General features: G+C 31.6%; 1 protein-coding gene across 2 annotated transcripts in view; it reads left to right on the top strand.

Moving 5' to 3' along the window:
- LOC118202491 (low-density lipoprotein receptor 2-like) overlaps positions 1-19,017 on the top strand; it is a 149,385-nt gene extending 130,368 nt beyond the window's left edge. Inside the window, exons 18-20 of one of the 2 annotated variants that reach the window (XM_085823854.1) lie at positions 3,570-3,769; positions 11,779-11,919; positions 15,686-19,017. In XM_085823854.1, the coding sequence (XP_085679980.1) occupies positions 3,570-3,769; positions 11,779-11,919; positions 15,686-15,739 (395 nt within the window). In that variant the 3' untranslated portion in view covers positions 15,740-19,017. Of the gene's footprint in view, positions 1-3,569; positions 3,770-11,778; positions 11,920-14,980 lie in introns of both variants that reach the window. The other variant, XM_085823855.1, reaches the window with a different exon arrangement.
- Positions 19,018-23,884: the final 4,867 nt, after the last annotated feature.

Raw genomic sequence — 23,884 nt, 5'->3', positions numbered from 1 at the left:
ACTCCATCTTTGATTATGATTTAAATCAAATTCCTTGTCATTATAAATATCACGATTACACATCAAATAGTTTTCTGGTTGCAATTTTCTAATTTCGACTATGTGTAATGTATGCTTTAAGCATGTGCGCGTTGAAAGAAATGTTTAATAAAGTAAACAAATAAATATTAAGCTTTTTCTTTGTAAATTTTGATACCCTTTCGATCATAATTGCTCTTTATTTCATAAATTACGGTTTCATATTTTTAATTTTATAATTTCTGCATGCCATCTTACCAGGTTTAAAGTGAAGATCTACCATCCAGAAAAACCAATAATCCGGAATCGCCGAAGTCCCGACGAGTCCGGATTAAAGACTTTACTGTATAACAGAATTTTGTTTGGTCTTCTGATAGATACAGAACCTCTTGGTTTTATATTTTTAACGTAAGAGAAATGCTTCCCAGCAGTGTTTATCAAATGAATGAAACTTAAATTGTGCAAACTCCATTCCCCCACCCCTTGTGATTTCAGCATAAGTTTCTTATTAAATTTTATTTGACCTGAATTCAGTAGCCATTTGTAGAATTTTTAGTACTTCTTTGTTAAAGCCGTCCCCAAGATTGAATTGCTGATCAACTGAGATATCTTGCCAGAGTCTCAATTCTTTATCGCGTAACTGTAACACCTTATTTAATTTTCGTATTTGCATTGTTTATTTAACTTTTTTTTTTTTTTTTTGTGTGTGTGTGTGTGTGTGAATTAAACATTAGCAATCTCTAATTTACCAAGTAAGGTGATGTATGTGACCAAGTAAGGTGATATCATTTTTTCAAGAACAATGTCTTTTACCTGACAAATGAGTATGCGAAAATGGCCAGAACGTGAAACATTATGTTAATGGCAAAATCATTTGGAGTTGCAGTGTTAAAAATTGCAAAAAGAAGAAGGGCCTCTGTTGGAAATTGGTTCAACGGTTCCAGAATACCGTTCGTCACTGCTATTAGATTTGCATATTCTTGGGCAGAGGAGTTGACGTCCATGAAATGGTGTAACAAACAGCTTAATATATGTGAAAATGCTGCAGTTGATTGGAACAATTACCTACAATAAAATAATAAGGATAAGGCTTCATAAAAATATTCTTAGAAAACAACATGTAAGTATTATTGTTATTATTACACACTGATGGGAGAAAAAAAGGATCCCAACACCAAGAAGAAGTTGTGCTTGATAAACATAATTTGGTAGGCATGTTTATACATGTGAAAGAGTTGTATTCAGATTTTGAGCTAGGTGTGTAAATGTGGCACTAGCAGTGCCACTATGCAACTGCAAATCAGGTTGGCTTTATATACGAGCTGTAGAGTTCATGGGCATCATTTATCATCAAAATTCGACATAGTGAGTTGATGTTAGTCAATAATGCTTTTAAGGAGATAAAGAAGCCATTAACAACAGCTCAGTGAGCCTGAACGAAGTCATGTAATAGGGCTACTAGATGGTGGGTTTTCTTCCTGTAATATTGCAGAAAGACTTAGGAGGAATGTATCCACTGTACGACTATTGGCAGCAATGGTCAAGGGAAGTTACTGGCTGAAGGAGACAGAGTTCTGGGTAGCCACAGAGCATTGCTGAGTGGGAAGACTGCCGTGTTTAGCTTATGGCTGGGGCGCATTGGGCTGCATATGCAATAGAAATTTGATCTGCGTTTGCCACCACGGCAACATAACAAACTATTACAAATCGGTTACTTGAAGGACAGCTCCAAGCCAGATGCCTTGTAGTGTGCATTTTCCGTGACTCCAAACCACTGCTGTTTGCAGCGTCAATGGTATCAAGCTAGAGCTCACTGGAAGATGGGAGTGAGGATCTATTGTGTTTTTTGATGGAAGCCAGTGACTGCTGTGTTTTGGTTAGAAGGAGGCTAGGAGAGTGCCTGCAACCAACCTGTCTGCGGCCTAGACACACTGGACCTACAGCTGGAGTTATTGTCTGGGAAGCAATTTCGTATTACAGTAGGAGCATTCTCGCAGTTTGAAAATTTGTATTGAGCAGTGTTTCTCAACCTTTTGACTAACGCATACCATCTAAACAAATTTTAGTATCACCAACTATATTTTTCAATTCTCTGTAGAAATACTTGAAAAAACTATTTTGCTATTTATGCAACCTATTGGCTATTTGTATTAAATATACACACATATAGATTAAAAATTGGTTACCATTTTAATTATCAACATTTAAGTTATAACACTTTAATTCTAAAATTTAGTGTGAAATTGGGGTCTGTTTAGAAGAGATCAATTTTTTTAAGCCTGGTCTTATTTCACTTCACTTTAATGGTAAATTAGGATCCACTTTTATTTTTGCTCTGTATTTATTTTTCAAATATAACGTGGAAGAAAATCCTTGTTCACACAAATAGGTTGTGCAGAAAGTCAATAAAATTTTTGTAGCTGTATTTGAAATGCCTTTAAATTCTTTTTTTTACAGCCAAAAGTTAACAAGTGTGTTATTTTTGAAATCTTCTGTTGGAGTTCAATCACATTCTATCAATTATTCTTTTTTTTTTTTTTTTTTTTTTTTTTTAAGGGAGATTTCTTTAATTTAATTGTTAAAAATATTTGTTTCTTTGCGTACCATCGGTTGAGAATTCCTGGTATTCAGTCTATTCTGCTGCCATTCATGAATAGCATTCAAGGGGGTGTTTTCCAACAGGATAACGCTTAGCCTTATACTGCTGTTGTAACCCAATATGCTATACAGAGTGTCAACATGTTCCTTAGCCTGCTAGGTCACCAGATCTTTCTCCAGTTGAGCATGTATGGAACGTAATTGGATCAGCATCATTCACAACCAGCATGTATATTGTGTTGTTTACTTTGTTCGCATTTCATGAGCTTGGCGAAATTATAGTTATCATGGTGCAAATCCCAAATCATCAAATATGGTTGAGGGCCACTAGAACAAAGAAATACTGAATTATTTTTGTAAAATTGTGCAATACCCAACTCTCCCAACCTGTTGTGCTTTTGGCCATAATTATTCCTATTTAATTTTATTTGATCTCACGATCATAATCTGCTGAAATGTATATGTTGAATCAGTTAATATTCGTATTTAGTTTAGTTTTGCATCAGTAACTGGTACATTACCAAGTTTATTCACACAATAGGTATAATGTACCTGTAAGTATTAATTTTATTTTCATTTTAAAAGTACTTTTGAAAAATAAAGGGTTTTCTTTCTGATTCAGGATTTTCTGAGCATAAACACACAAGAAAATCAAAAAATGAAATTAGTCAAAGGACATAAAATTTAAAATATCCAATTAAATGATTTTATATTTTACATCAGAATCTAACAGGATAACAGTTAAATAATCATAATCATGCATTAAAAATTAATTTGGAGTTTTTTAAAAATGCCATTACTGTGCAGTGTGAAAACATCTCAGATACTCCCGTTTTTCCATATTTTACGTTTGTCAACAGTATTATTGTAAGTTTATCTGTAATTCTGTATCATTTTGACAATAATAAAATTATGTTTTAAACTATTCATTTTAATTCCTTATATTATTTCAGATGCAACTTCAAGTTCTTCCAGAAGTACTGTAGATTCAGCACCTACAGTTGCTGTTGTCCAGGCAGTTTCCTATCCTACACAACAATCGATGTTAATGAACGAGACTCTACGAGAAATACAAGAAGAGATAGATGATTCTGGAAGAATTGCAGGAATCATAATTGGAGTATTGGGAGGTCTAACCATAGTATTTGCACTGGTGAGTAATTATTTATTCTATGAATTAAGTTAGATTTAAACAAAATTTTATAGTAAATGCTTAGTACAGTACAAAGTCCAACATCTGGACTCGATGGGACTTCGCAGATCCCAGATTTGGGATTTTTCGTATATTATATTATCAGTTTAAATCTAATAAGATGGCACGTAAAAATTATAAAATGAAATCATGATTTATGTAATAGTGAACCATTTATTATCTAAAGAGTATCAGAATTTAACCCCCCCCCCAAAAGGCCAAAGGTCTAATATGTATTTGTTTACTTTATTAAAACATTTCTTTGAGTGTAAATTGTTTAAGTTACTTCATTTTTTGTGCTTATACTTTCTCTTCAATTCTGTGTAAAGACATAATTTCTTGTTTAGCTATAAAGTTTCACTGTTCAAGTCCTGTAGTTGCTGTGTTGAGAATTCTGACTAACTTGTCAAATCAGAATTTTTTGGTTTTCGATAAACTCTCTGTCACTTTCTTTACTATTGGTACCAGTATTTCCTGGATCGGAGCATTGTCATCGCAATCTAAAATTTCTGTTGTATCATCTTCATTTATTACCGCTTCTCCATATTTTTTTACAAAATCAATTAATTAAAAATTTCACCTGTGGTTTGCGATATCCGAGAGCCTTCAAATTTGCAGCTATCACCTTCCTCATCCTCACCATAAAATGTGGTAGCTGTCACTAATTTTATGCCAAGCATTTTTTAAAGTATCTGGAAGCACATCTGCCACAATCTTGCTCCACACAACAGCTTTTATGCTAAAATTTTTTTTAAATTCTTGAATAGTGTTGCCATTATCCAGAAATTTAACATGGATTTAAAAAATGCTACTTTATAATTGCATTTCAGCGTGTGCACTGTTCTGATATTCATAGGCTGAATGAGGGATGTACAGTTTGGAGGAAAGACTAACATAGATACATTATCTTTCATTAAAACTTTAGCCAAATGCTTATCTACAATCAGGACAATTTTTACATCATCAGGTAAACCAGCTGAATTAAAATTTTGCCAAGCCTCGGTTATGAAATGATTTTCAAACTAATCATACATTAACGCTTGTGTCATCCATGCTGTTTTATTTGCTTGATATATAATGGGAAAATCTCTACTGCTTTAAATGCTTGAGGTCATGCATTTTTTGTGATTATGAAAAGTTTACACTTGTGCATTCCTGCAACATTTGCGCATGCTAAAATTGTTAGTCTAGCTTTGGGATATTTGACACCAGTTGGAGCCTTTTCTGTATAGGTTGCTAAGGTATTTCTCGGTATATATTGCCAGAAAAGACCAGTTTCATCAGCATCATAAATTTGTCCTGGAGATAAAGTGTCACTATTAATGAGTTCAGTGAATTCATCTGCAAAGAGTTCAGCATCTTCAATATCAGTTGAAGCTTTTTCACCTGAAATTTTTAATTGCTTTATACCATGGCTATTTTAAAATTTGGTTAACTGATCTGTCGAATATGTGCACTAATTTTTTAAGTTCGTTTCTTCATGATATATTTTGGCTTGAACCATTAGCATTGTACCTGTCAATGACACATCTTCACACGCTGTCTTTCAGTCATCACTTTTAGCATAGCAGATTTTTTTTTTTTTTTTTTGGTTATTTATTGTAAGTAGGGTGTTGGAATCCACAAAAAATTCATGAAGTCCCTTGTTCTGTTTTGTCATATACAGTTGCTTTCCAATTCCATGCTCCTTGCATAATTTTGAAACGGATATACCTATATCCATTTTTGCAGCAATTCCACGTTTTGTTTAATGGACATCGAAACATGCATTCGCATTGTAGCTCCTGTTGCAGCTCAAGAATTAGAAACTCTTTTCGACATAATCGAAAGTTCAAACTTTAGTTTTCATAAAATTGCTGTAGTTATAACAGCTGGAAAAAAATAAGATCAATTCAGAAAGTTAAGGACAAGTGCAATCTCCTATATTAACTGAAATAGTTTAGAATCGGTAAAGTGTAATTTTAGCCTAACTTAAAAGCCTCCACTATATATTATTGGCTATGTAGTATGAGACTAGCGACAAAAAACAAAATGTTCCATTAAAATTTGTCTCGCTTCTGTCGTGCACTGGAACAATTAAGCTTTTACGTCTAATTCTTGAATATTCTTGAATATCCCCTTTGCACCGACTGTCACGTCTACGTGCCAGCAACGAACACACTCACTTCCCGGCTGACACGCAGGCGTGCCAGAGCGTTTTCCTGTACAGCCCCGACTGTCATGTATTTGTTCCAGTGTTCTGGAACGTTTTAAAAACTATAATTTCTGCCACGAGATGGCACTGTATGTCCATATGGTTTCAGATACATGTACATTAAACCTTCTACTCAAAATGAGAGAAGCATGACTCATACACATGTTTTTGATTATATAAACAAAAGGGGAAATAAATTTTTCCGAATGGCGTGATTTATGAGGTCTCTTTAAATCCGCACGTGGTAGTTGTTTATTGTAAGTAGAGAAGTTTTATTTTCGCTAAAGCTTTGGGTATTTCGGTTTGCAGTTCAGTTTTTAGAAAATAATTAGATCTTGTTAGACGTGAATTCTTTCTGTTTTTACCGTTGCAATGTCGAAGCGTCGAAAATGTTTAACAGAGCATGAAATAGTAGAAATGATGCAAAATATTTCAGATATTGATTCTGAAACAGATTCTGATAGTAGTAATAGTGATACTATGATATATTCTGATCATAAAGAATCTGACGAATCTAATGATGATGAGGACATTTCGGACATCTGTATGCCGAGTATGTCAAAAGCAAGTACTTCTCCATGGTCATCCACAATAGATTTAAGTGATTCCGTCATTATTCAGTACCCATCTTTCAGAAAAACTGTTAAATGATATAAGAAGCTTTTCTTCAATATCATGGATATGGCTGTATTTAATGCCAATACTCTTTTCAACAAAAAAAGTAAAAAAAAATCTCCCTCTCCTGAATTATCGGCTTAATTTAGTTAATCAAATTATTTATCGGTATTCCTTTAAAAGCACCAATGTTAATATCACACCACGATCAGCAGAATCATTAAATCCGCTCAGATTAACTGAAAGACATTTTCCAAAACTTTGTTCAGAAGAGACTGATAAGAAAATGAGACGACGATGCTTCGTTTGTTCACATTCCCGGAAAAATCCTCCAAAATGGCAAATAAATTATTACGAGTGCAAGGAATGTAACGTAGGACTGTGTGTAGATCCCTGTTTTCAAATTTTTCATACGAAAAGAGAATTTTAAGTAATATATTTAGTTTTCAGATGTATAACGTTAAAAGTCATAAAATGGTGAGTAATGAAAATAAAATGTGTAAAATATGCATTTAAACAAGAAATAAGGTAATTAAAGTATATTTAAAAATATCTGTAAAATATAAGCCGTTTAAATACTCTATAGAGCATTATTAAACAATGCGTTGATACTTCGGAAATTTCATGGATTTAGGCTTAATAGCAAAAAAGCTGCCGGCCCTGGACAGATGCTCGCATAAAACTCTGCCGGCCTCCGCGATAAGCGCGCGTTTGTGCTACCCGACGCAAAGGGGTTAAGGCTCATCTGAGTCCTGAATAAATAAATTCTAAGCTTACTGAGGGCAGGAGCTAGATATTTTGTCGCCTAATGCAGTTTCAATGGGTTCTAAATTATTGTTACTAAGTGCCTTCTTAAGTTCTAAATTTTTGCCACCCCTTAATTTTGGGTCGCAGTGCTTTCCCTAAATTCTAGAAATTTTATCATCCCTTAATTTTGTTACTTGGTGCTTCTCTAAATTCCAAAAAATTTGTCTTCCCTGATGCCTGGTGTGGCTGTACGCCGGTTCTGAGTTTTATGTGAGTGAAAAATCAGTTTTCTTTACTCAAATATCAGTAATGCAATCTTTTGGCCTATGAGTATCATTAACAAAATCTATTTTTATCATAATCTTTCCTCGTCAACATTTAGTGCATTTAACTTAAATCTGTAATCATCGCCAAGCGTAATGTCAACATGAAAGGTTTTCATACTCTTTGTTATTCAAATATTAATGTAAAAAAATTATTTAGGCGTCACTGCATGAGTCATTACTCAAGTTGTCATGTGTTGAACATAAGGTGAGGAAAGCAAAATATAATAAATAATGATTTGCCGGGTTGGGCATCAGGGGTTAAAATATTAGTAGCTGTAAAATCAACGATGTATCTACAGAATGTTTCGGTTTGAGATGTATGCCTAGGAGATATGCATCCAAATTATTGATCACACAAATTTATGTTAAATGATTGTTTCTTCAGTAATGAGGTATTTAGTGCAGAAGTGAAATTAAGATGGATTCTCCACATGTTTTCTTATTGGGGAAAAAAATCAAATGCACATGTGTAAAGCATAATTTTTTTTTTTTTTTTTTTTTTTTTTTTGTTGGTGGCTTTAAGGTCTAGATTTTAGATCATTCCAAATCTAGAACTTTGTAATGCATTAGTTATATAGACTTAAATGTAAACTTTTTGCTAGACTTGTCAGTGCAATTATGTAGTGTAATATGTATTTATTTATTACATTACTTGGCTAGATTAATAGTTCTCAAAATTGTACTGTTCTAAAGCAGAATATTAAAATTTTCTCTACCTACTTTCAATCAACAAAAGAAGCTATTCAAACTGTAATGCTAAATTGAAGGTAATTTGCATTTAAAGCTTATAACCACACATTTTGACTGTGTTTATTTTGCCCTGATGCTTTTCCCCAAAATTGTTAAATTGCCTCTCTTTTGATGGTATATGTTTCTTCCTCCCAAACCTTTTAAATTTCTGTTAGCATTCCCCCTTTTATTTCCATTCTTTCCATCTTTGAAGTCCTCTTTAAATAAAAGGAGAAATATGAAATACAAATAATGAAGAGAAAAGTGATTATTTTTATTATTTTTTTAAAAGTATGTAAAATTGGAATAAAACCAATAGTAATTAATAAACATTTTATTAAGAAAGACTCGTACATGACTGAACCACAAGCATAAAATTAAAAAATAGCAGAGAGCAGTTCTTTAGAGTGCATGCAATGGCATATAAACTCAATATAAGAGTCTGAATGTTAATGAAGAATTTCTCTTTGGCGTCTGTTGTGCACATAAGGTAGCACAAAATCCTACCCTACATGGACTGAACACATTGGGTTATTGGGTTATGACACCTAGTATCCAGATCAACAGAATAATAGGATTGATTAACAGTGAAATATTTCAAATACCAAAGAGAAAAAAATGGGGGGAGGCTGTGATTAGAGGGAAAATGTGATTGTGCAAGCGATGGTTATAGAGACAGTTATTGCCTTGAATGAAGCCAAGCTAAACTTGATGCTTAGTGCCAAGGAAATATGACAAAACAAAAACGTGTCGAGGGGTTTGATTTTATGGGGAAGAACCTTCTTATCTTGTGTAGTTTTTTTTTTGGGGGGGGGTGTGCTCAGAAGGAATGGATAAGGTTTACTTTTTATTTCCTTGTAAAAGTAAAGGAAGTATTGTAATCATGAAAGTTTTTGGGTTTCATATTTCAACGAAAATATCCAGATTGACTGCTATCAATTGCAATTTAATGATGTTTTTGCATAAAATCTGTGCATAAGGACAGATAAAGAACTTTTTTTTTTTTTTTTAACCTAAACAAATTATAAAACTGGTGTAAAATGGATTTAGAAGAGATTTTAGTCCCCGTTAAACATTTTTAACAATTTACATTCAAGTTACTTTAAAACAATTTTCGGAATTGAACTTACTAACTATGGATTCGCTCTTTTAAGATAATTCTACTAAAATTAATCTTAGGAGATAATATAATCAATATTTCTTTAGTAAATAAATTATTATTAACTTACTTTGCAGCAATTGCACGAGTAGTAGAATAACTCAATTTTGCACTAAGTGAGTTTAAGATCATGCAACATATATATACCCACTCTGTTACTTGGCTTAGTGAGCTCAGTTTTTTTTATTCCTATATATTGGTAAATTATTCATTTTTTGCTTTAAAAGTGTTAAATTATGTTATTCTTATCTTCCGCTTAAGGGTTTTATGCCTTTAGTTAATCTGCATGCAATTGTTCTACAATTATCAATAACTTAAAAGTTGTTCAAGTGCAGTGAAGCCGAATTTTTTTTACTATAGCAGCCATATTTGTTTACATTTGAAACTTAGCAGATTAGTGAATTAAGTCCTTCTGCACCTTCAGCGTCTTTTGCCCAGTGGAACTAAAAGGAATATAAGTTTTGTGCACCAAAAGAATCTGCCTTCTTGCCTGCGGGCTGAATTGCCCGTTTTTTCATAGAAACCGTAATTTTAATTGTAAATTTTTTAAATTGTTTTAACTGTATTCTTTAACTGTTGGCCACTGGGTCATTAGGCTGTGTGCTCTCCACTGTTTTTCTACAACACAATTAAAATGAGATAATGCTGAGCATTTGTCAATGTGAGCAACTCCCATGTTTTGTCCAGTTTAACATAAAATAGTACATACAGAAGAGTCAGTGATATCGAAATGAAATAAATGGGAATGGAGACAGTAGTGTCCAATCAACAGTCTAAAAGGTGGGCATCACAGCTGCTGGAAGTAGTATCCGGAAGAAGATGAGAACAGGTGCCGAGAATAGTCCAAAATTTAGTACAGGAAGAGTGAGCAGACAGTGTATGGATGGACCAGCTGAAGGTAATTTTAATCTCCAGTTTTTAAGAATGAAGGGCAAATTTCTATTTGGTTTCTGAATTAAACTGCAACCTCTTTTTCCACAAAAGTCCATTTTCTCATTTTCCTGAACACCACAGCGAGAGGGTACCCACTCGAAAGACACTTTATGTTCAGTTCTCTCAAGTACAGATCTACACTGCTGGAAATGAGCGCGTTTACTCAGATTCGATGATTAAGCTTGAAGAGCAGATGTTGAACTGGCGACGATCACAGCTCAGTATCAAAATGGGTCATAAAATTTCCAACTGGCAGGTAAGAACAGAAAAAATTCACAAAAATATCAGTGGCCTCTACAAAGGCCACTTGTGAAAGGGTCTAAAATTTACAAAACGACAGAGACTTGTCGGCAATCCAGGGCTCTTTTATAGATTTGGCCCAGGAAGGCGAGGAAAAGGGAAGGAAAAAGGAGAAAATGTAGCAGGCGCGCGATAAACTGGAAGTTGATCTGTCAGCACTATCCTTATCTTCAGGGCAGATGTTTTTATTTTATTCAGCTTATAATTCCTTACTAAATGTAGTATTTCATCTTGATGTACTACATCTTTGATATGATTTAAATCAAATTCCTCGTCATTATAAATATCACGAATACACATCAAATAGTTTTCTGCTTGCAATTTTCTAATTTCGACTATGCGTAATGTATGCTTTACGCATGCACGCGTTGAAAGAAATGTTTAATAAAGTAAACAAATAAATATTAAGCTTTTTTTTTGGTAAATTTTGATACCCTTTAGATCATAATTGCTCTTTATTTCATAAATTACGGTTTCATATTTTTAATTTTATAATTTCTGCATGCCATTTTACCAGATTTAAACTGATGATCTATAAACCGGAAAAACCGATAATCCGGAATCGCCGAAATCCCGACGAGTCCAGATTAAAGACTTTTGACTGTACAGATTATTTAATAAACTCAAATTGGCAATTCTAGGACATAGGTAACTGCTCAAGATTTAGAATATTGCTACAACAACTACAAATTTTATTTCAGTTATATTAAAAAACGTTTAACTTGCAGAACTTTGTACAACAGGGAAAAGTTAAATTATAGTAGTAACTGCCATTATTTCGCATCATTTTGCATTTGGTGATAAAATGGTATGGTAATATTAAGTTTTTGTAATAAGTGTTTTCGTTTGTAATTGCCATTTGCCTGCTATTCTGAATTAAAAAAAAAAAAAAAAAAAAAAAAAAAAAAATTCTGATCTGCTAATATACAGCTTTTATTTATTTATTTTTAAAATTTGATATTTCTAGGTTGGCTTTTGTGTATATAAGCAATACTTACGAAGAAACATCACAAGCATGAACTTCGACAATCCCGTTTACAGAAAAACAACTGAAGATCAGTTTAGTTTAGAGAAAAACCAATATCAGCCAGCTAAATCTTACCCTTCTGTAAGTGTATCTTTTTTAAATTAAAAAAATTGTCTTCCACTGAGGTTTTTTTCTCCTTTGTATTTATATATTAAGTAATTAATTATGTATGTGATTTTCTCGTGTGGTTTTGACTAATATTTCGTGTGATAAAAAATACAGTGGAAAATATTGAATGTCGTATCAAGTTTTTCAAATATCATAAATTATTATAAAGTGAAAATTATTTTTGTAGTAGCTTTTTATTAGTTCTTGAGAAATTTTGGGGAATGGAACTTTTTTAACTCCCCCTGCCCCCCCAAAAAAGTAGTGAAATGGCTGGCATTATTATGTGTTAATCAAATTTTTTCAGATTAAATATTAGTTATGTTTAATATTTATTAAAGAAGTTTGTATTATATAATGTGTTTGAAAAATATCCAGTTTATAATTTACGGAATTTTAGTTTTTAATGAATTATGCATTGAGTAGTAAATAGTGGACAGGAGGTAAAATTTGCAGGACATTCGTAGGTTGAGTAATGGAAATTCAAAACGGTCCTTGGGATTTCTGCTAACTTTTTAATGAAAAGTTTCAAGGACAAAGATTTATACAGTAGAATCTCACAACTGTCTCTAAGCTACATTTAGTTTTGAACGTAAACAAAATTCAGTTTTCAGAAACATTGGCTTGGCAAAGTAATTTATTCTTATATGTATATATGAAAATAATTTTTTAACAAAAATATGCTATACTTATGATTGATGAAGTAAATATACTTTAATAAATAGTTATAAGCATTTTCTTAAAATTTTTATTGTTACTTTTGGAATTATTATAATTCTGGATGTGCATTTGAACTTTGCACTTCATAGCAGCTTACTTTATATCCTGCCTGACAAGAAAGTGTGTTTACATGCACAAGTGAATGGGAACAAATTCTTGAACAGCATTCAAAGATTTAAGTAAGATATATATATATATATATATATATATAAAAGCAGTAAAGGAGAGGAGGTTAAAGAATAGGAAATTAAAAAAAAAAAAAAGTAAGTCAAGAATTTTAATAGTATTAATAATACAATTAATTGTTCCTGTATGATAACTGGCAGGATTAGCATTCTCTTTTGGAAAATTCCTGTTGTTTGGGAGTTTTAAATAATGTATTTTTACCGCGGGTGGATATATAGTTCTTTTATGTAAAATTGATGCATTTTTATCAAGAGTTATTTCCCTGAAATCTCCCCACAATGTCAAATTGCTCATATTGGTCGGATATTCTTTGTATATAATTATATTTAAAAATATAGTAGCAAAACTTAATTAAATAAGTCTGAAATTATCAATGTGTTTTAATTAGTAATTTATGTTTCAACAATCCAGATGTATTGTAAAAAATTAGAAAGGGAAAATTGTAAATAAAACTTGGGAGCAAATGACTCGTAAACTGCAGATGGAGGAGATAGCTATAATTTGATCTGGAGTTGATTGAGTTAACAGAATTATACTGTATAACAATTTTTTGGAAGGGGGATATTGTGAAGCATCATACTGTAGATTTTTCAATACAGCTCTTGGTATCCAGTAAGTTACTGTTATGCTGTTCAAACAGATAATGGAAATATTCGGGCTGCACAACACATTTAACAAAAACTGGACATAACAGTAACTGAATCTGCGGTATCTAATCTTTAGAATTTTTTCTAAAGAAATGTTTCTAAGTAAGAAATTAAGTTTATTAAATTTAATGAAACTTAATTGTGAAAAAAAGTCCCAAGTGTTTTTTGGTGTAATTTAGTGTAATTCATTTTTCTTATTAAATGTTATATGATAATGTCATAGACATTTATGGAACTTTTTATGAATATCAATCCAAAGTTCAATCAGTTTATATTTATCTTGGTTTTATATTAATAAATGATACATTATTAAATTTATTCACAAAATCATATGTGCAATCTATATTTTCTTTTCATTGTATTTAAAAATACTTCAATAAAAAAAAGTCTTAAAAAGCTTCAATAAATGAAAATATACAATAAGCCTGTACAAGTATAACCTTTTACAATTTATTTTTTTCCTCTTAATCTCCTTTTCACCCCACTCACCAACTTGCTTTGTGTGAAATAGCATGTAAAATTGCATTTTGTTAACAGTTACCTGCTAATCAAATTCCTACATGATTAGAAGCATTAGAAACACTAGACCTCAATGACACCCTATTTCAAAATTAATGCCTCTAGACTTAAACTTCATTTAAGTGAAGCCTTGGAGAGCCTAACTTTAAATAAACTCGTTTACGATATGTTATCTTTTACCTTTCATTTACCATACACATCATCAACAGCACACTGTCTTTTCGGGACTTTCCGGCTATAAAAGTATTTAAAAAAAAAATACAAAATTCAACTAGCCAAAGAATGTAAAATTTGGAGTAGCTAATTACATATTGATACATTTTATGTCAGAGTCATGTTATGAATCATTTGATAGCATCAATTCATGCATTATAAGGTGAATTTGAAAGGCAGTTTGAAATTAATGTGAAAACATATAAAGTAAATTTAAAAATCACTTTGGCATGAAACCCCATGGAAATTCTCCATTTCAAGTAAGAATATCGGTTTCTCATAGCTTCAGGCTGGCAGCTGTACATAAAATTAAGGTGAGCTAAACCTATTTCAAATAAATTATTCAATATTTCATTTATTGTAAGTTTTCTGTGTGTAAATAAATCATTGTGATACATCTGCAAGTTTGTAAAGCTAATGTGATTTAAATTAATTGTAATTATAATATATATTTATTTAAGAAAACAAATTTAAAACTCTTTATGTGTGACAAAGTATGGGACGAGGCTTACAAAAGTAAGTGAATAACTCAGTAATACAAAAGAGATATCATGCAACAATTGTACAATACAATAATACATAACGTCTACATCTGAAGAGAATAAGGAATATATTTAATATTATAAATACTATAATAAAAATACTAAAATATACTATAAATAATAAAACTGCAATAAATCTACTGCTGTAAATAAATATATATGTATATATACTTATATCAATGTATTTATTCCTTTTTTCCCCCTCCCCAGAGTCTTGAACCCTTGACGTCGCCAGGGACGAATGAATTTGTTTAGCAGATGTTTATATTTTTTACATTCCAGTCTTTTAAGTGATGTCATTCAAACATTTTAGGACCACATGGGTCTTCTGTACATAATGAACTTTAACTGCATCTTGATTGATGAATGTACATTGAAAAAAATATTTTATAGAAAAATGTAGCTTTGTATGAATGTTGTATATGAGTGAAAGATTTATTTTTGAAATATCAGGTATGTTAAAATTATTTGGATTTCTTTTACTTATTCATCATTTACATAGAAAGTTTAACAATTAGTTTATTGGAAAATTTATTTAATCCAACTTTATTATGACTTAGTTCAGGCAGCGAACCAAAACATTATTATTGCATTGGATAGAGAACATTTGTTTGTAAATACTTTAGGGTTATTCATTATTCCATGAAGTATTATAATAAAAATTTGAAATAATTAAACTTTAAATTCAGTTGCATTAAAACCAAATTCACGAACATTTTTAATAAATTTTTGACAAATGCTTGGATGTGCTTTACCACTGCTAATCTTGCAGATACCACCGCACCAGTGATTGAGCAGTTGAAAAGACTGCTAGATACTGGTAGTCCATCCTGGGTTCTGATCTTCCCCATGTGTAATGTGAATATGAGCCATTTCGTTTCAGAAAGTTTACTACAAAGACTTTTCTCCTCTTAGGCAGATAGTATCATGTGCTTTGCTATTCAACTTATCAACCAAACATCTTGCTGAGTGATAATCCATTTATTTCGGCCATTGAATCAGTGAGGTGGTTGCAGAGACCCGAAGAGCTGGCAAATTCTAGAGGCTTAAAGTATCCTTGGCAAACTCCAAAAAGAGTCATACAGAATTAAATTCTTAAATTAGTGTGGCCTTAGCATTAACATGCCACTTTCACATTTTATGTATCATTGGCAAAGTTTGATCACAAATGCATGTGCAAATGATCTTGATATGATTTTCTCTGTGGCATTGAGCTAGACAGCTGTTCTTATTAAGAGAGGTAATCATCACTATTTTGATTCTGCTGTGGTTATTGGGCAACTTTCGAGTATACTTTAAGTAAATCCTCAGTGTGATGCATAGATATACGCCATATCAACTATGTGCCATATCTGCACATCAGGCACCTGTAAAATAATAACTGTAACAAGTTTGCATCTATTTCAGTGTAATAAAATTTTGCACTGCTTGCATAATTTGTATGTTTTTAAAAAAACTTTCATGGAATTGTGAAGAATTTTATATAATTAAAGTATATTATTTTTAAAAGATAAAAATTATCTAAGAATATGAGGCTGCTGTTAATCAAATTAGAGATATAACTAAGCAGATAACCTTATACCTTGTCATAATCAAAATGATCGGTTCTGTTAAGAAGTAAAACATGTTTATTTAAATTTTTTTTCATTTGTTTCACTTTTATACAGTGGTGATGTCTGGCAGTATAGATGGCTAATGAGATAGTACCGTAACATCATGTGATTCAAAAATCACCAATGCTGTAGTTATTTAAATGTCAGAATTTTTTATTAGTATGGTTCGAATTAAAGAAAATCAAAATCATTTTCACAGTTATCTGATGTAACTGAGAAAGCAATCATGTTGAAGTCTTTCAGCAAAACTAGCATTATGTAAATTAACAGACAGTTTTGTGCCAAACAGATAAAAGTGCCATTAAGACAATCCAAACTATCTTTTCTTTCAGTCACTTTTATGTTATATCAATTTTATACCAGTGTACAACATGTTCATTGGCATCCAGTTTCAGTAAGAATAAAATTTTGTACATTATTTTTCTGATGTGGAACCAATAACTATGACAACAGAAAGATGTATAGTCTAAAACGGGTTCTCGACTGGTGGTATGCAAGAGAAAACTAAATGATACGCAAAGTATTTTTAACTATTAAATTCAAAAATTAAAACCCCAACATCCTGATTGAGTTTTTCTCTAATACTCGTAAATTTATGTGATCTGAGCTTTGTTTAGCTGTTTCACAGTTCCCAGCTTTATCACCCTTAATAAGTTTTATGTAGTCCACTATACTGTCCAGATCTGTGTTAGAAAACTGATATGATATTTTAGACTTAAATGTGATGATGGGCCATTCCAGGTCTGAAAATTGATATGGTATTTTAGACCTGGACAGTGCTGAAGTAGCCTGGATGTTGTAATCCGGACTGCTGGTCCAAACTCCAGTTTTGCTCCCACATAAAAGTTAAGTTGTAGTGTTTTTCCTCTTCTCTGATGGATGAAATATCCAATCACTGGAGATGTCTCCGGGAAGATTCCTCAGTGAAGAAACAAACAAAACAAAACAAACGAACAAACAAACAAAGAGAGATGAGATGTTCTGCCATTCCCAATGAACTTCTTTCCTATCTAGTGTCTGGCCCTTTTTATTAAAATAAAACTTTTGGGGAAATATTTGGACAACTGTATCATGCTGTTTAAGAGTTTGCAATCTTGTATTTTCTTGCTAACGTAACTGATAAAACAACACATAAATTGCCCATGGTGCAACTTTCAAGTTCTTGTGGGAAGAAACTGTACATGGAAATAAATTTTCCAAGCGGAATTAAGCGAGCACTTTTTCATGGGGAACAAGGATTGAAAAAGTGTTGATACTTGATGACATCTCAAATATATCTGTCTGCTAATATGTGCTAAATATGGAAAACATGTTTGAGCTCTTAATGCATTAAAAATTGAAATTTCCCTTGCAATTGAGTTTGCTGTCTATTAAAGAATAATTCTTTCAATATGTACTTTTATTTAGAGGCAATTCCATCTTTGGAGTGTAATTATATTTTTGTAAATTGAACAATTTCATAAATATCTGATAAATCAGTTTTACCTTTCTGATAAAAGAAATTAAAAATGTGTGAGATATTTGAATGTATTGTATATAATTTGATATTTTAAAAGTAGATAATTGTATCTTGTATATAGTGTTACTTTCTGTAATCTGAAGATTGTAGAGGGTTTTGTAAGCATTTAGATTCCAAAGTTTGTGGCAAAATTTATTGTTCTTGTATTCTGTTATTTATTTTGTATTCCTTTTTTTTTCCACCCAATGTGCTAATTTAAGCCTATATGTTCAGACTGAAATGCAAAGTATAATTTATTGCCTGTTGTGTTATGAAAATGTGCATTTATTAACCTATTACTTGCATTTTCTTTTTTGTAAATATGTGTTCCATGTTAGAAACTTTGGAAAACATTTTCTTTCCAGAAGAAAAAATGAATGTAGCATCTGTGTTTTGTTTATTTACATTAATTATAGGCACTTATTTGAAGAGAAAAATACAAATACAGAAATGTTGCAAATAATTTAGCATAGCTTAATATTTTTATTTAAAACAAACTTTTGTTTGCATCTGTTGTATATTTTTCAAAGTGATCGGTCAATAAATTCAGAGTGCTTCCAATGTAAAAAAAAAAAAAAAAATTAAAATTTTTATTACCTGTGCATGTGAGTGAATGTGTTGTGCGTGCAGACATACATGAAGACAGTTGCCTTTGTTTGGTGACTAGTATTTGAATCAGATGTGAGACTTGTTCCTGATATTTTGTGTAAAATTGTAAACACGTGCCAATTTTGTAGTGGCACCTTATTTCTGCATTAAAGAGATTGTTAATAAGGAAAGTTTGCTTTATAAAATATATATAAATATTGGTTTTAAATTGAATTAGTAAAATATATTGGACTTTTTAATAACTCTCATGAATTTTTATTGTATGTTTTTAAAGGTGATTTAAAACATCAAATAATAAAATGTGATTATGAGAAGTAATTCTTGAGATACTTTCAGGTGTGATCAGAATGCATAATGAACACCTTTCCAGTTCTGTTAAAAATTATATTTGTAAATTTGTTTGTAGTAAACTTGTGTAGAAATTTTTTGGTGTTTCTTTACTTACATAAACTGAAGTTACATCTGTATACCATGTATCTAACATTTCTGGTAAAGGTATTTACAATAAACCTACAGGAAAAAAGCCAGTTCTGATCTTGCATGTTATATTTTGTATTCTGAAAACTCTTCATTCACCGTGGTAGTACTGGAAGTAATGTTTTCAGTTTAACATAAAATTAACAGCAGTTAAAAAAATATGCATATTATATTTGAGAAAAATGTAATTAATGGCATATACCTTCAATTTGAAGCAGTTTAGCTTGAAAAATAAATTCAGTTTATTTGGTTATATAAATTAAGATACAAAGCTACTCCCTCCTCCTCTAAAAAAAAAAAAAAAAAAAAAAAAAAAAGAAGAATTAAAGGAGAAGAATCAACAGCATTTAGAAATAAAGAAAAGTTGTAAATGGCATGTGAATAAATGTCAGAAGGAGCAATTCCCAAATAAAAAGTAATTTTAGGAAATTTGTAGATACCAATGAGTTACTGTCATTATTTACATATCACTTACGTACTCATGGTTTGTTCTAATTGTAATAGAGGCCAAAATTTTTCTTAATGAAAGCTACGAGATATCGTCAAAATGGTGTTATATTTGAGAGATTTTGGTAGTTACAGTTTCTCAGTTATTACTTATGATTTCTTCGAAATTGTAGTAAAACCCAAAATAGCTATTTCTAAATGAAACCTCACCCTGGGGGATGTTTTCCCTTACCACTTTCAAGAGAAGTTTCGGCTCAACATTATATTTTAGGTGTCTGTATGGAGCAAAACTTGCAAGGTTTCTTGGAGCATTGTCATGCTCAATAAGTTTTAGGCAGTTCACCATACTATATAGGTTTGTGTTAGAAAATTGGTATGATATTTTGGACTCGAATGCGATGATGGGCCATCTAGATGTCCGAAAATTGGTAAGGTGTTTTAGACTTGGATTAGTGGTTCTGATTAGTTCTTGTAAATATCAAGCATTATTTCTTCTATATATTCTTTTCTGAAACCACTTTAATTTTGCACGCTCTTTAAAGTTGTTGTGTTTTCACGTTCACATTACACACTGTACTGTGAAAATAGTTATTTTTGCAATCTATCACCCTGTTGTGCACTAACTCATATTACCTGCACTAGATGGCAGCAGTACTGTAAAAAAGGGCAATTCAGTGCCTTTCTTAAGCAGTGCTGCCATCTAGCAGATGGAACTTCAGTTAGAATCCACCACAATCCCTTCAGTTCTTTCATAACCTGTATGCATTAAAGTATGGTTTTTACAACCCTTTACGTTGCAATCTAAAGATTAAAATAGAAAGGTTACTAATTCATTTAAATTATTTTCCATCATTACTAAGCTTTTGGCATGACAGACTTCTTAAAAGTTGTTATGTGTTCTATGCAAAGTCAAAATCAATCATTAGAGTGTGCCGTAAAATTAGGCTTTGCAGTAATGGTAGTGTAATGAAAAAATTCAGTTCCCGATTTACAGTAATGGAGACATAGAGAAAAACTTCTTACAGAAGGCCTTCCAACTAAAGCTCATTTTATATAAAATATATTTAAAAATAATTTCCCTTTTTGTTTAAAATTCTCTAAATGAAAAATAGATTTCACTTTTCTTTGTTTTATTTTTGGTGGTTTCGGTTCATAATTTATTGTGCAAAATACAAATGTGAAATATTTTATACTGTATTATGTAAAATATGAGCAAGGTAAATGTGAAACATTATATACTCTGCAACACATGAACAAGGGCAAATAGAAGACATTTAAAATATGAGCCAGGAAAAAAGGGGACATTTTATACTGTTTAAAATAAAAGCCAGGCAACTATAAAACAAAATACAGTCAAAAGTCGTTAATCCGGAATCGTCGGGACTTCGGCGATTCCGGATTATAGATCATCAGTTTAAATCTAGTAAGATGTCATGCAGAAATTATAAAACTAAAAATATGAAACCGTAATTTATGAATTAAAGAACAATTATGATCTTAAGAATATCAAAATTTACAAAAAAAAAAAAAAAAAAAAAAAAAAAAAAAAAAAAAAAAAAAGCTTAATATTTATTTGTTTACTTTATTAAACATTTCTTTCAATGTAAGTTGTTTAAGTTGCTTTGTTTTTTATGTTATAATACATTCTCTTTAATTTTATAAACAGACATAATTTCTTGTTCAGTTACAAAGTTCCGCTATTCAAGTCCTATAATTGCTGTGTCGAGAATACCGACTAATTTGTCAATAGAAATTTTTTTGTTTTCAATAACCTCTCTTACTTTCTTCGCTATCGGAAGCGAATTATAATGACGAGGAATTTGATTTAAATCATATCAAAGACGGAGTACATCGAGATGAAATACTACATTTAGTAAGGAATTATAAGCCAAATAAAATAGAAACATCTGCCCTGAAGATAAGGAAAGTGCTGACAGATCAACTTCCAATTCATTGCGCACCGCGTCGTTAAAGATAAACAAAGTTTAGATAAACAAAGGATATGCCTTTATCCGTTTTTTGCAGCAATTCCACTTTTTGTTTAATGGACTTCGAAACATACTTTCGCTTTGTAGATCCTTTACATATTAGTAAATATATATCAGAAATTCTATTTGACATAATCAAAAGTTCACGCTAACTTTTATAAAATTGCTCTAACAGTCTGCAAAATATAATAAGCTGGATCTAATTCGAAGATTAAGGAACAACGCAATCTGCAACATTAACTGAATTAGATAATTTTAGCTTTGTTTATACCGTCCGTTATACATTAAACGCGCATTCGTAAACGTATTTTGCGCACGCGCACACTCATATTCGCAGCCGTAAAGATCTTACGCGCATGCGCAGAAAGTTTGTAGCTTTGAGGTCCGGATTATGGGTGTCCGAATTAACGACTTTTGACTGTACGAAAATATTTCAAACCAAGGTCTTATTCCCTTTGCGAGAAGTGGGATAAATACGTAGTACGTGGGCACATTTTTAGAGCGACTTCAACTAAGAATCTTTTTAAAAAGCAAATACTATTTTGGAATAAAAATTTCTGGCAACAGCTTATTATCTGAAACGAGGAATACCGTCTGCTGCTTTTAAATTTATTCTTTCAAAATGTCTCATGTAAACAAGCTGTGGATCGAAAGACATGGTTTTGCGCTTTCTCAAGAGAAATATTCGTATTCTGTAATTTAAAAAAGTTTGCGAAAAGCATGGTATTAAAATTTCTAAGTGCAAAATAAGCAACATTATTAATAATAAGGGGGAAAATCCTTTAATCACTACTTCTATATGGACAAACAAATACCCACAAAAAGTTAGTACTGTTTTATAATGTTTTGAAGTTAAATCATCGGTAATAAGGAAAACATCTTCTGACACAGAAATCAGTTGCAAAGTTTTTAAATACATCTGTAACAATATTAAATGAAATAATAAACTAAGATTTACAACTTAAACAAAAAAGCTAAAAAATATGCTCACCAACTTTTGACAAGGTATGTGGCCTTCTGCGTTCAGCCTATGCTTAGGTTCAGCCTAAGGCATGTAGGCTGAACGCAGAAGGCCACATGCCTTGGCTTTTTCGTTGTAACAAAAATAAATAATACAGTACAAAGACCGAAATCCGGACTCGCCCCCCCCCGGAACTTCGGCGATTCCGGATTTGGAATCATCAGTTTAAATCTGGTAAGATGGCATGTAGAAATTCTAAAATTAAAAATATAAAATTGGGATTTATGAAATAATAAAGTATTTATCATCTAAAGGGTATTAAAATTTACAAAAAAAAAAAAAAAAAAAAAAGGAAGCTTAATATTTATTTGTTTACCTTATTACACATTTCTTTCAATGTAAGTTGTTTTCATTTTTTGTGCTAATACTTTCTCTTTAATTCTGTAGACATACAATCTCTTGTTTAGTTATATTGTTGAAGGTCCTGTAACTGCTGTTTCGAGAATTCCGACTAACTTGTCAATTGAAATTTTCTCGTTTTTCGTAACTTCTCTATCACTTTCTTTACTATCGGAAGCACTATTTTCTGGATCTAGAACCATACTACGGATTTCGCCATTCATTAATTGATTGATGATTGAGAAGCATTGTCATCAGAATGAAAAACTTCTTTTATATCATCTTCATTTATTACCGCTTCTCCACATTTCTTTACAAAATCCGTTAATTGGAAAATTCCCCTTTGTTTTGCGATATCCGAAAAATTATTAACGCCTATTATCATCAAATTTAGCTATCCTTCACTATACATATTTGGCTATGCATCATGAGCTTGGCGACTTACAAGTTGTTCCGTTAAATTTTATCTTGCTTCTATCGCGCACTGAGACAATTAAGCCTGAATTGTATTAGTTTAGTTATTTATTATACTTATGTCTATTTCTTGCATATGCTTAAGGCTTATTAGAGTTCTGAATAAATAAATTTCCTCATATACTTAAGCATTATTGAGGGCCGGTACTAGATATTTTGCCGCCTGATGCAGTATCTGTGGGTTCTAAATTCTGCGACTCGGCGCGGCAATACTAGCCCTGGCGCTGGTTCTGGGTTTATGTAAATAACAAATCAGTTATTCTTAATTCAAATAGCCCTAAAGGTAATCTTTGGGTCTATGAGTATGATCAACAAAATCTATTTTTAGCATATGTAAAGAAATTTTTGGTAAATTTCCCCTCGTGAAAATTATTTAGCGCATTTAACTGAAGTCTGTAATCATCACCCAGCGTCATCTCAATATAAAAGGTTACCATACTCCTTTATTATTCAATTATTAACATAAAAAAATTGTTTAGGCATCGCTACATGAGTGATTATTCAAGCTGTCATGTTTTGATAAACATGCGGTGACGAAAGTGTAATAAATAATGATTCGCCAGGTTGGTGTCAGATCAACGATGTTTCTATGTGGAATATTTCAGTTTGAGATGAATGCCAAGCAGATATGCAGCAACGGAGTCAAAT

This window comes from Stegodyphus dumicola, chromosome 9 (genome assembly GCF_044657685.1).
Source record: "Stegodyphus dumicola isolate Sdum_Otavi_A_Nest chromosome 9, ASM4465768v1".
Taxonomy (NCBI): Eukaryota; Metazoa; Arthropoda; class Arachnida; order Araneae; family Eresidae; genus Stegodyphus; species Stegodyphus dumicola.
This window is presented reverse-complemented; position numbering and strand designations above follow the sequence as displayed.